The 13,261-nt window shown below is 40.9% G+C and overlaps 1 protein-coding gene and 1 pseudogene across 6 annotated transcripts in view; one reads left to right on the top strand and one right to left on the bottom strand.

The window, feature by feature from the left end:
* CNTRL (centriolin) overlaps positions 1 to 13,261 on the top strand; it is a 98,024-nt gene that overhangs the window by 81,118 nt on the left and 3,645 nt on the right. For all 6 annotated transcript variants that reach the window (XM_012458225.3, XM_012458226.3, XM_064378428.1 and 3 more), the window contains 9 exons: positions 1,255 to 1,412; positions 2,397 to 2,470; positions 3,487 to 3,675; positions 4,092 to 4,317; positions 5,614 to 5,819; positions 7,785 to 7,925; positions 9,553 to 9,816; positions 9,983 to 10,045; positions 11,314 to 11,520. In XM_012458225.3, coding sequence (XP_012313648.2) covers positions 1,255 to 1,412; positions 2,397 to 2,470; positions 3,487 to 3,675; positions 4,092 to 4,317; positions 5,614 to 5,819; positions 7,785 to 7,925; positions 9,553 to 9,816; positions 9,983 to 10,045; positions 11,314 to 11,520 — 1,528 coding nt within the window. The remainder of the gene's footprint in view (positions 1 to 1,254; positions 1,413 to 2,396; positions 2,471 to 3,486; positions 3,676 to 4,091; positions 4,318 to 5,613; positions 5,820 to 7,784; positions 7,926 to 9,552; positions 9,817 to 9,982; positions 10,046 to 11,313; positions 11,521 to 13,261) is intronic.
* Positions 12,921 to 13,100, bottom strand: LOC135277481 (U2 spliceosomal RNA; annotated as a pseudogene).

Below are 13,261 nucleotides of genomic sequence, written 5' to 3'. Positions count from 1 at the left end.
ACAGGATCATTAATCATTAGAGAAATGCAAATTAAAACCACAGTGAGATATCATTACACACCTATTAGATCAACAACCATACCAGATGTTATCCAGGAACTTTCATATACCATTGAGGGACATGGTATGACCACTTTGGAAAACAGTTTAACAGTTACTTAAAAATCAGACATACACCAACCAGAAGATCTAGCCATTCCACTCCTAGATAGATAATTTATTCCCTAGACATTACAGTAGAGGTTCTAAGTTAACATACTTGTAGGTAATTAACATGGTTAAGAGAATGGTTTTACAACTGATAAAAACTTCTGGTTCTGGTGTCCAGAGTAATTGCAGTTAACAGATAATTCCCCTTTGATCCTCTTGGAGAGACCACCCAGCACAAAATTAACATGAGTAAACAGAGTGGAGACAAGTGGGTGTGGGGTAAGGCATTTTGATCAGTCTTTAATCTCCTTCCTATGCTAATGTTAATGAGGGCTGCCTTCAGCCTGCCCCTATAAAACCCTTTGGTCTTCTAAAAGGTTTGAGATTACAATCTATATTTTTCCTAACAGTTCATATCTTTAATATCTTGCCAGCCACCCCGAGTGAATAGCAACATTTTTTCAAGAGAAATGAAAGCATATTTCTACACAGAGTATATGCTAATGTTCATGATAGCTTTATTTGTAATGGCCAAAAACTAGAAATGACCCAAATATCCATCAGATGGTAAACAGATAAACAAATTGTGGTATATCCACACTGTAGAATACTACTCAGCAATAAGAAGGGAATGCAGTATTGATACACACAACATGGCTGAATCTCAAAGTAACTATGCTGAGTGAAAGAAGCCAGACAAAAACAAGTCCACGCTGTATGACTCCCTTTATGTACTACAATACCTGCTCATGCATGTCTGCTATATTGACAGATTCTACTGTACATACAGTTAATTTCTACTTTTTCAATTGTCACATGTTAGCTCCATTTTTATCACTCAGATTTTTCGAATTCTGAATGTTATCCATATTTTTATCCATGATTTTTATGAAACTTCAGTTTAGTGAGTCACTTTTTGAAAGTCTCCACTTAGAAAGCTGGTAAGATTTTGAAAATGAGTTGAGTCTTAAATTTTGTGAAGATTTATAATCATTCATACTTTCCATAACTGTGTGTTGTGAAAGGGTAACACTGTTCCTCAGTCATCTCCTGTGTGTGCTTGAATATTTTATATTTGACAGTCTGACTTATTCTCTGTGGTAGGGTTTTAGCAGCAGCAGAAGAAAATAGCAAAATGGAGAAATCAAACTTAGAAAAGTTGGAATTAAATGTCAGAAAACTGCAGCAGGAACTAGACCAACTAAACAGAGACAAGCTGTCACTGCATAATGACATTTCAGCAATGCAACAGCAGCTCCAAGGTATAAGGCAGCAGAACAGTGACAATGTGATTTCCTTGCCCTTTGTTAGATTCTTTGATTTTTCTTACGACAGAAATAATTCATGGGATTTCTTTCTAAAATTAGATTGTGGTAATGGTTGCACAGTCTGAATATACCAAAAGCCTTTGAATTGTACACTTTAAATAGGACATGATATGTGAATTTTATCTCAATAAAGTCAGTTTTTTTTTTTAATCCATGTTCCTTAGGGAACAATTTTAAAACATAGCAGAAAGAAATAAAAATTGCTGTTGACCTCATTCCTCATAGATTCCTATTAACAGTTTGGTGACTGTCCTTCCAGATTTTTGCTAGGGATGTGTGTCTAGTTTGAAAAACAAAAACAAAGATGTAAATAATGAAGATTTTAAAAGTACCAAATGCTCATAAATATGATAATTTATTTAGAAGAAATTGCTGAGTAATTCTAGCTAATAATATACTTGTTGAACATTTTTTATGTTCTTAGTATTACATTTTCTCATTTAATCCTCATAAGATTTTTATGAGATAAAAATTATTTTACTCATTTATAAATAAGGAAACTGAAGCTTAGTTTTCTTGTGACTGCTTAAATGAGAAGTGACTTGCTCGAGGTCACACAGCTGGTAACTGACAAATCTAGTATATAAAATTTATTCCCAAATTGCCTTCCTGAAAGGTTAAGTTTATATTTCTACCAACAATGCAGAAGGTAGCTGTTTTTAAACCATGCACCTGACTAATACTAAGTATTATCTGTAATTTTTTCTTTGTGAGATTTTGAACATGAAAATCTTCAAAAACTCAAATCTGAATTGTGCGTGTAACTCTCTTTTGGCCTTTAATGAGATAGTATGGCATAATCAAACATGTAACCGAAGTAAGCTTAAACTAACTTCTCTACTTTTTGGGGACGCTAATGGGAATCTGTACAATAAATACATATGTATTTCTTATTTTATGAAAATGTCATTTCTGTAGAAAAACAAGAAGCAGTAAACTCACTGCAGGAGGAACTAGCTAACGTCCAAGACCATTTGAACCAAGCAAAACAGGTAAGGTTAGCAAATGTAATATTCTAGTAGTATACTGAGGGAATCTAGACAATTGGTTTAAATAACAACGAAATCAAGTAGGCTGGTTCTTTCTCACAACAGCAGGGACCATAGGGCCTTTTATATAACATAACCATCACATAAATAAAAGTTTTGGTGGAGAGCAGTCTTGATTCAAACAAAGTTTTACTCAAAACTAGTAAGTAGGGTGGTGGCTAGACCAGAACCCAGCAGCAGTCTGTCAGCAGCCCTTCTGGGGGCTTCAGGGACCAGATGGACCATCTCTAATCCATGGCACAGATAAGGCCTCCAAAGGCTGGGCTTAGATTTGATGATTCCTTGAGCCATAGAGTAACTGTCAAATCTGGGCCTCTATCTTGTCAGATGTTGAATACAGCAGATTCTTGACCCTTATACTTCTCATGATTTTCTTAAAGGTAGTTCAGTGTTGTCCTGTGAGAATAGTGCTGTAATTCAAAGAACTGCAAGCAAGTTGTGGACCTCAGTTTCTATTATGTAAATTAATAGTTACATTAGACACAGGCTGGATGCAGTGGCTCACGCCTATAATCCCAGCACTTTGGGAGGCCAAGGCAGGTGGATCACTTTGAGGCCAGGAGTTCGAGATCAGCCTGGCCAACATGGCAAAACCCCATCTACTAAAAAGACAAAAAGTTAGCTGGGTGTGGTGACACATGCCTGTGGTCCCAGTTACTTGAGAGGCTGAGATGGGAGGATCGCTTGAACCCGAGAGGCAGAGGTTGCAGTGAGCCAAGATCATGCCACTGTACTCCAGCCTTGGCAACAGAGCAAGACTCTGTCTAGAAAAATAATAATAATAAAGAAGTTGGGTTAGATATCTAAATTCTCTTGTACCTGTAAGTTTATTGAGATAATAAAGGAAATAAACTTTTGTGCCTCTCATTCTGTCAGACTTAGTGGATACTGGATTGGTACTGGCCACTTCTAGTACACATGGTTTTATTAGTAGTTTCCACTTGTTCTTTCACCTAAAGGACTTGCTTCACACCACCAAGCATCAGGATATATTGCTCAGTGAGCAGACCCGACTCCAGAAGGACATCAGTGAATGGACAAAAAGGTTTGAAGACTGTCAGAAGAAAGAGGAGACAAAACAACAACAACTTCATGTGCTTCAGAATGAGATTGAAGAAAACAAGCTCAAACTAGTCCAACAAGAAATGGTAGTACACATTTATGATTTTATATAAAAGAAGAGTTTTGTCACTTATGTGAGCTTATTTTTCTTCTGGCAGAAAGCTGCTGAGAAATATCCCCCATGGGACTATGTGTCACGTAACTGCCTTCTGTAGCCATGGGTAGCTTTTACACCAACAATGTGACTCTCTTACAGACCTTTAAAAATCATAGAACATCGGTCCTGTAAAGATACTTAATGTCCACATGCCATTTGCTGCTTGAATCCCCTCTTCACATGCTGGCCAGATAGCTTCCCAGGCCCTCTTGATCACCTCTGTAATGGAATTATCCCTGTGGGCTGTCTTCTACTTTCTTTTGAACTAGTCTTTCTCATGTCCATGCAGGTTTTCTGGGACACTATTTGTTGTTTTATGACTAATCAGGGTTATTCTTTATTAAGATGTTTCAGAGACTCCAGAAAGAGAGAGAGAGTGAAGAAAACAAATTCGAAGCCAGTAAAGTGACACTGAAGGAGCAACAGCACCAGCTGGAAAAGGAATTAACAGACCAGAAAAGCAAACTAGACCAGGTGCTCTCACAGGTGCTAGTGGCTGAAGAGCGTGTTAGGACTCTGCAGGAAGAGGAGAAGTGGGGTGAGAACCTGGAGAAGACGCTCTCCCAAACCAGTATGTATTCTGGAACTTCTCACTGGGAGATGGGGTAGGGGTTGGCTCTGCTGGTGGTTGTCTTGCAAAAGTGTTTGAAGAGATCCAGACCCCAGCCAGAGCCCAGGAGAAGCAAAGCAGGAGGTATGGTAGCCCAGTGAAAGATGAGGAAGCAGGTTCAGACAGACAAAGGGAATATTTATCTTTATGGAGAAGAGATTTGATCCTGAGACTGACCAGCAAGTCCTTCCTTGCTCATATTGTCTCCTTTGAGAATGCTATCTCAAGAAAGTGGAACATTCAAGTGAAGAACTGCCAAAAGATACTCTTAAAGTATATTATCTGTGAGCTTTGGGAATAATGGTCTACTTCATCTCAAGTGTCAAAAACATAATATTAACAGTTCTGTCCAGATTCGGCATAGTGAATGGTACCAGAATACAGGTGTTTGTTCTTTCTTGAGCTATATATAAATGAAGCTGACATGGGAATCCAGGGTAAGTACTTGTTCTTACATCAGTAAATGGTTTTCCTCTTTCATAGACTGCAGTGTTTAATAATGCTTGGAAGATGTTGTGGGCTTGGGGATCTGAAAGGGTTATTATTCCTTTTTCCCTGGGAACTCTTGATATACCCAGACCCAATCATTTCATTATGAAAATGAAACTAAAAAAATATGTTAAATTCTGATCATGCCAGTTGTTGAAAAGTAAAATCTGGGCAGGATGCTTCTCTAAATAGGGTGATAAGAAAAATATATTTTAAATCTCACTTTTATTTAGTAAGCATTCTCTGTCAAGTACTCACTATGTACCAGATATTTGCATATATAATTCCAATTGAACATCAAGAAGTGTATTCCTTGTCTATCAAATGGGGCTCAGACCAGTGTAGGAGCCAGCTCCAAATCCTGTGCTCTTTCCACTGCAATGCCTCCTGTGGAAGGAAGTAGTCCTGGTGTGCTTCCCTTTATGAAAATCAATGTTTATAAAAAAAATTTCAGCAGTTCCACACACTTCAGGATTGGTGTGGGGTTTCCTCTCAGTGGTCTCAAAGACTTAAAAAGAGATATAGTAGCTGTCTGTCACTTTGGGATCAGGCCCTTCAGGAACCAATTACTTCAAAAGGCACCTTTATCTGGGTATCTTTTTGGGCCTTTGGTGTGTGGGTCAGGGAAGACTTGTAAGACTTTGTAATGGAGGAAAGCACCTGCATGGGTAGCAGATCACCATTATGCATCTGCCACAAGGGAAGGGGAACTCTGCCTACAGCTGGCCCAGGGCCTTTGGCTAATCCTACTGAAAATGCTCATTTCAGAACGGCAGCTTTCGGAAAGGGAGCAGCAGTTGTTGGAGAAGTCAGGTGAGCTGTTGGCCCTCCAGAAAGAGGCAGACTCTGTGAGGGCAGACTTCAGCCTCCTGCGGAACCAGTTCTTAACAGAAAGAAAGAAAGCTGAGAAGCAGGTAGCCAGCCTGAAGGAAGCACTTAAGATCCAGCGGAGCCAGCTGGAGAAAAACCTTCTTGTGAGTACCTGCTGCCATGGCAGTTTGTGAGGAAATGATAAATTTAAAATTTTAAACTGCATCACCACTTCAACATAGAGAAAATGAATTACTCATCAACCCAGTCCCTAACCCAACTGTTGTTATTGGTGTATTTATGCATCATTTGTTCTTGAAGCTGATGGTAAGTTTTGCCTGGGACAGGGATACAGCCTCAAAGGAGCTCTGGCTGGCTGGGGAGACTGTCATGTGAACAGCCATTGTCAGCGCAAAGTAGAGAACACGTTCTGCTAGCAAGCCTCAGTTTACACCTCCACTGGCAGGGGTGGAGGGGGTGTTGAAGAAGCCTTCTCAAGACAGTTTTTTGTTTTTGTTTTTTGAGACGCGGTCTTGCTCTGTCTCCCAGGCTAGAGTGCAGTGGCACAATCTTAGCTCACTGCAGCCTCTGCCTTCTGGGTTCAAGCGATTCTCATGTCTCAGCCTCCTGAGTAGCTGAGACTACAGGTGTGTGCCACCACGCCTGACTGATGTTTGTATTTTTAGTAGAGATGGCGTTTCACCAGGTTGGCCAGGCTGGTCTTAAACTCCTGATCTCAGGTACTCCACCCACCTCAGCCTCCCAAGGTGCTGAGATTACAGGTATGAGCCACTGTGTCCCGCCCATAGACAGTTTATTATTTATTTATTTGTTTTTTTTTTTTTTTTTTTGAGACAGAGTCTTGCTCTTTCGCCCAGGCTGGAATGCAATGGCGCAATCTCGGCTCACTGCAACCTCCACCTCCTGGGTTCAAGCAATTCTCCTGCCTCAGCCTCCCAAGCAGCTGGGACTACAGGCTCCCGCCACCACACCCAGCTAATTTTTGTTTTAGTAGAGATGAGGTTTCACCATATTTGCCAGCCTGGTCTTGAACTCCTGATCTTGTGATCCACCCATCTTGGCCTTCCAAAGTGCTGGGATTACAGGTGTGAGCCACCGTGCCTGGCCAACAGTTTATTTTTATTTTTTTCAAGACAGAGTCTTGCTGTGTCGTCCAGTCTGGAGTGCAGTGGCGTGATCTCAGTTCACTGCAACCTCCACCTGCTGGGTTCAAGCGATTCTCCTGCCTCAGCCTCTTGAGTAGCTGGGATTACAGGCACACACCACCACACCTGGCTAATTTTTGTATTTTTAGTAGAGACAGGCTTTCACCATGTTGGCAAGACTGGTCTCAAACTCCTGACCTTGTGATTGGCCCGCCTCTGCCTCCCAAAGTGCTGGGATTACAGGCATGAGCCACCATGCCTGGCCGGTTTTTTTACACTGCCGGAGTCAGTGCTTACAGATTTTTCTCATCCTGCCCTTTTTGGCCAACATTAGCTTTAATCAATCATTATCCTAAAACCAGGAAGCCCAATCTACCATGCTTTCATCCTTGAAATAAATTTGTGAAGTGACACTCAGATAGGTCAGAATAATTTATGGTGGATAGAGGCAGGTGAGCAGCAATGAACTGTCAAGGGTATGAGTTTTTCCAGTACCCTCTGGAGGGGTTAGTGGAGCCCTGTTGTATGAAAGGAACTTTTAAACCATGTGTGTCTTTCAAAGAGGATATACTTTGATAGGTGTACTAGTGATAGGCAAGATCATCATAAAGATGAAATATAGATGTCTAAAATTTAATACTCCCAGTAATGATGGGTGATCTGATGGGTATTACTCTCATTTTATAGACAATTAATGAAGACTCAGAAAGGGATAGTAGCTTATTATTCAAACATAATGCTACAGATCTGGGAATCAGACTTTGGGCTAACAGACTGATGTGTATGTACTCCCAGCTATACTTTATCTGCCCATGAAAGGCAGACAGAATTATCCCCATTTGACAGCTAGAGAAGCTGAGGCCCAGATGGGGAATTAAGTTATAGAGCTAGCGAGTGTATCAGCCAGCAGACCACAGCTCCACGTGTTGGATCACAGAGTTATTTTTCTTCCTCCTATGCTAGGAGCAAAAACAGGAGAACAGCTGCATACAAAAGGAAATGGCAACAATTGAACTGGTAGCCCAGGACAACCATGAGCGGGCCAGGCGCCTGATGAAGGAGCTCAACCAGATGCAATATGAGTACACGGAGCTCAAGAAACAGGTGTGTGCCCAGGAAGCCCAGCCGGCCAGCCTGGGGAGAGAGGACTTGCTGGGCTCAGACAGACTGTATTGTTTTTAATATCCCTTCTATAGTAGTATTTCTTTATGGAAATTGTGGAAAGCTGATTATAAGAATGTTCTTTAAGTCAAATCTGTTTTTTTAGCTTCAAAATTTAGAAATGCACCTCCACTATTTTGTTAAAAATATACTTAGAAAATTCTCTTAAATTTGACAAGCTCTTAATGTTAGTTTTTCAAGGAAAAAACAAGGTAATTCTTGAGGATCACATTTTATTATGTCCCAAACAACTATGTTGAAATGTTAAGATTTTATGCCATAAGCAAGTCTATAGGAGCCAAAACCTCCACTAACCTTTGAGCAAGAAAAAATGGTCCAGGGGGAAACCTTTGATATCACATAATGTAACCAGCAGAGAGTATGAAACCAGTTCATGCTTGGACTGGTAGAGTGTCTAATCCTTGATGTCTCTGATGTCCTTTACAGCATCTGGGCCCTCCCCGAACTCTAGTCAGGCTGCTGTGGCCACTCAGTTGGCCCTATTCTACTTAGTCCTTTGGATGATCCCACGTGGTCATTCCAGTTTCATCTGTGCTTCCAATCCCCTGATTCCCCACATATACCCACCATTTGATTCAGGAAAAAAATAACTTAAAAAATTATTTAAAGACCATCAGCCCTTAGTGATTATGCCTTTGCAAACTTGGTAAGGTATTTAGCAGTAGGTGTAAATCTCATATTTCACTAAGCTCTATATGGGGTAGAGCCATAGAGAGTAAGTAGTCTCTGGCATCAGTGCAATTGATAAAACTTTAAGAAACCTCTAGGCTGGATGCAGTGGCACATTCCTGTAATCCCAGCACTTTGGGAGTCTGAGTTGGGTAGATTGCTTGAGCTCAGTAGTTCAAGACCAACCTGGGCAACATGGCGAGACCCCGTCTCTACTAAAAATACAAAAAGTAGCCAGGTGTGGTGGCGTATACCTATAGTCGCAGCTATTCAGGAGGCTGCGGTGGGAGGATTGCTTGAGCCTGGGAGGTTGAGACTGCAGTCAGCCAAGATTGTGTCACCATACCCCAGCATTTATAATGCATATCACTTATGACTTACTTCAGTAAATGGCCCTTTCTCATTTGCGGCTTACTTACTCTGATTGCCAGTTGGGTGCCACTAAGGTGCTTCTTATAAATTCTCACTTAGTTTTCACGTTTCTGAGCAGAAGGTATTTATATCTGTGTATAAATGAGGTCATGGAGGATCAGATGTTAGCCAACTTGCCATAAGTCATACTGGTAATACTGGAAATGAGACTGGTAACTAGCTTTGTCTGACTCCAAAGAGACTGTCTTCTATAGAGTAATTCACCTTCAAGGAACTTTATGTACATGCTTTTCTAAATAGAAATTTTTCTAGCGACAATGCCAATAAAATAATTCATTTAGTAGCTTATAGATTCTTGAATATCTGAAAAATCACAAGCTTTTACAGTTGTAGTAATCGTGGTAGTTGATATTTTATAGATCTTTAAATACATGGCATATCATACAGCTCAATTCCAAGTAAGTCTGAAATTTTATATAATGATAATTGACACCAACTCACTGTTTAGATGGCAAACCAAAAAGATTTGGAGAGAAGACAAATGGAAATCAGTGATGCAATGAGGACACTTAGATCTGAGGTGAAGGATGAAATCAGAACCAGCTTGAAGAATCTCAATCAGTTTCTTCCAGAACTACCAGCAGATCTAGAAGCTATTTTGGAAAGAAACAAAAACTTAGGAGAACTGGAAAGCTTGAAAGAGAACTTTCCATTTCCCATGAATGAGGGAACTTTGGAAGAAAAACTGAACTTTTCCCAAGTTCACATAATGGTAAGGGTTTATCCTGTTATTCCTGGGCTTCATAGGATTGACTGCCTTCCCCAGCTAAGCTAAAACACAGATGTGGGGGTGTTGAGGTAGGAGGAGGGAAAGGCTGGTTGGCTCCCACTTGTAGCAGCTGATGATTCATGGTATCTCCATTTTCCCTCTGAGAAAGGATGAGCACTGGCGTGGAGAAGCACTCCGGGAGAAACTGCGTCACCGGGAAGACCGACTCAAGGTTGCCCTTTAAAACAAAAAATCAGCATGAGATCCTGGGCACACTGGGGAGGGGAGCGGGGAGTTACATTTACCTGATGCTTTCCCATCCACGCTATTGCAGCACTGCCAGCAGTGTCAGGGATGGCATGTCTGAAGCTCAGAGGAGTTGGCATCACAAAGTAAATGGCAGGCAGTGTTAAAAACCATGACTTCTTGTATTGACTCCAGTGTTCTGTAACCTATGAGATGCTGCTTTACCTCAGCTAGAGCTGATAGAATCTAAGTATTTGGGACAGGAAATAGAAACAGTGATGAACTATAAGGTTATCACAGGCCAGTGGTGGCAGGAAGGATTTGGAATACTGGAAAGTAGGCTGAATGTCAGTTAAAGAATTGTTTGGCTTAGAACATACTGTCTTTGAAGGCCTTGTGATATCCAGGGAAGGTTATCTATCTGTAGGCAGCCAAAAATAGGAGTCTAGGATTACTGATCAGTGTTGAGCTAAAGATTTGACAGTTAAGAGTATAGGTGGGAGGATACACTTATTTTGGGGGAGTGGCTATGTAGACAGCGTGGGATGAGAGAGTACAGTGCTGCAGTATTGAGTGGAGCCCTGTGATGTCCAAAAAGTCTCCAGCCATGTGTGGCTATTTAAATTTTAATAAATTATAATTAAGTTAAAAATTCAGTTCTTCATTTGCCACATTTCAGGTGCTTAATAGCCACATGTGTCTACTGGCTTCTCTATTGATAGCCAGATATAGAACATTCCCATCATTGCAGAAAGTTCTGTTGGACAGCACTCCAATAGACTTTGAGAGAATCATTTCATTACAACAGGGGCAAAAGCCAAAAAGTAGTATGGAGTTGAGGATTAAATACCTAGTGAGTTATAGACAGGAAACTAAGGCTTAGGAAAAAAATACATAATGAGGAGACACTGCAGATGTCAAGTATAAACTGATCTTTTCAGTTATAATAGAAAAGGAAAAAAAAAGATAAGGCAATAATTTCTTGGAGAAGCAAGGGATACAGGAATTCTAAGCACTGCTAGAAAAAACAGCCCAAGTGTAAGGCCCAGTTAAAGACAACACAGAACAGTAAAGGTTTATGCACACTAAGTATCCACCTGGCACCTCCTACAGTTCTTTTCAAAGACGAGCATTTTCGACAGCCATTGCTACTGTTAGCCAGATATGCCTATCAAATGTTGTGAGGAAGCTGAGCAGTAGTTCTGGTAGGTTTCTTCTGTGTAAAACCCTAAGTCTTGTCCTAACACTTTTCAGGCCCAACTTCGACACTGTATGTCCAAGCAAGCAGAAGTATTAATCAAAGGAAAGCGGCAGACAGAGGGCACTTTACACAGTTTGAGGAGACAAGTTGATGCTTTAGGGGAATTGGTCACCAGCACCTCTGCAGATTCAGCGTCGTCACCCAGTCTGTCTCAGCTGGAGTCTTCCATCACGGAGGACTCTCAACTTGGACAAAATCAGGTAAGAAGCAGCTCTTTTTCAAAACAAAACAATAGCCTGGGCCTTTTTTTTTTTTTGAGACAAAGTCTTGCTCTACCACCCAGGCTGGAGTGCAGTGGTACCATCATAGCTCGCTGCAGCCTTGACCTCCCAGGCTCAAGCAATCCTCCCACCTCAGCCTCCCGTGTAGGTGGGACTACAGTCACACACCACCACATTCAGCTACTTTTTAAAATTGTAGAGATAGGAGTCTTGCTGTGTTGCCAGGGCTGGTCTCAAAACTCCTGGGCTCAAGTGATCCTCTTGCCTCGGCCTCCCAAAGTGCTGGGATTACAGGCATGAGCCACCACTCTGAGCCAAGAGGAAACTCTTAACAAAGGATTTAATATATTACATATAAAGTACTTAAAAGCCATGGAATATATAATCTAGAGGAGATTCAGAAAGATATACATTATGCCACCTTCAACTCTCTGGAAAACTTGTCTTAACAAAGACTTGGTAGAGGTAGATAAGCTGATGGCTTAGGAAACAGACTAGAACTGCAGATTGGATGACCTGGCAGGGATATAGTTAATTCTACTCTTCATGTTCTTTACTTCTGGATTTCCTTATTTCCTACTCTGTCAATATAAAAGAGCTTAGACCTGTGAGGCCAATATGAGTCCTAGTTTAGTCTGTCTCCCTGCATTTTGTAACTTACATTCAAAAAGTTGGAATGCAGACCTCTTAACCTAGGGTCTATAAAAACCCTGAATTTCACAAAGGTTTTCTGTGTGAGACTTAGATAAGGTTAATAAGCATTTAAGAGAAACATGAAATACACTCACGGAACTGGTTATTAGTAGCACACATAACTGTCAGAGGTAGTAATAGCTTCCACTTTTGAGGGCCCACTGTGTGTTCATATAAAACTTTATATACACCATCTCATTTAATTTTTATATCCTTGGGTATAGGAATTATCCCTTTATATAGATAAGGAATCTGTACAAAATGATAAATGATTTGGTCAAGGACATAGCAAAGGACAACAGCAGAACTTATGGCCTAATCTATCTTTATCACAGAGCAGTATATTTTAATGATGGAGTCACAAGGAGCATACAAAGACAGTTGCCTCTTTAATATCCCCAAGGTGGGCAAGTGACTTACCTAGGACACATAGCTAATTTGTAGCAGCAGGGCCATCTGAATGTGATTATCTTAACACCATCTGTGATGGGGCCCAGTCAGGTAAAGGCCAAAAATCATCATGGGCCTCAGAGCAGGGTTTGAGAGGAGTGAGAGAGGCACTGAGCATTGAATAGAAAAGCTTTGGGGATAAGACAGTCCAGACCAGTGAGAGAAGAATGCACAAGGGTTTAAGAGCCAGGTTCAATTATCAGCTCAAGGTGGCAGCCGGAATTATTTAGGTGCCGTAAAGGCAACCCACACACAATGGGTAGGGGCGAGATTGGTAGAATTATTTAGAAGTCTGGAGTTGCTTGAACTAAGTTAAAAGTTAGGGGACTGGCTTCTGAGCATAACATTTTATTTCCCTTGTTTTCTGGTAAGAACACATACTACACTTGATCTCAGCCAAAAGGCTGAGAAGTGACCTTCCTTCTTTGCAGAGCTCCTTCCAGCAGGTTCATCGGAACCACTAGACAGCGACACTGATGCAATTCCTGCTCACAGGGTAGATGTTACAGCTTTCTTTTTTTACCATTTAACTTTCTCTCTTCAGAATTTTGTACACTGGTTCATCTTAAAACATTTT

The sequence above is a fragment of the Aotus nancymaae genome, unplaced genomic scaffold (genome assembly GCF_030222135.1).
Source record: "Aotus nancymaae isolate 86718 unplaced genomic scaffold, 86718_ANA_hifiasm-v0.15.2.pri h1tg000003l, whole genome shotgun sequence".
NCBI classification, from domain to species: Eukaryota; Metazoa; Chordata; class Mammalia; order Primates; family Aotidae; genus Aotus; species Aotus nancymaae.
The sequence above is the reverse complement of the archived record's forward strand: the minus strand, read 5'-3'. Positions and strand labels throughout refer to the sequence as shown.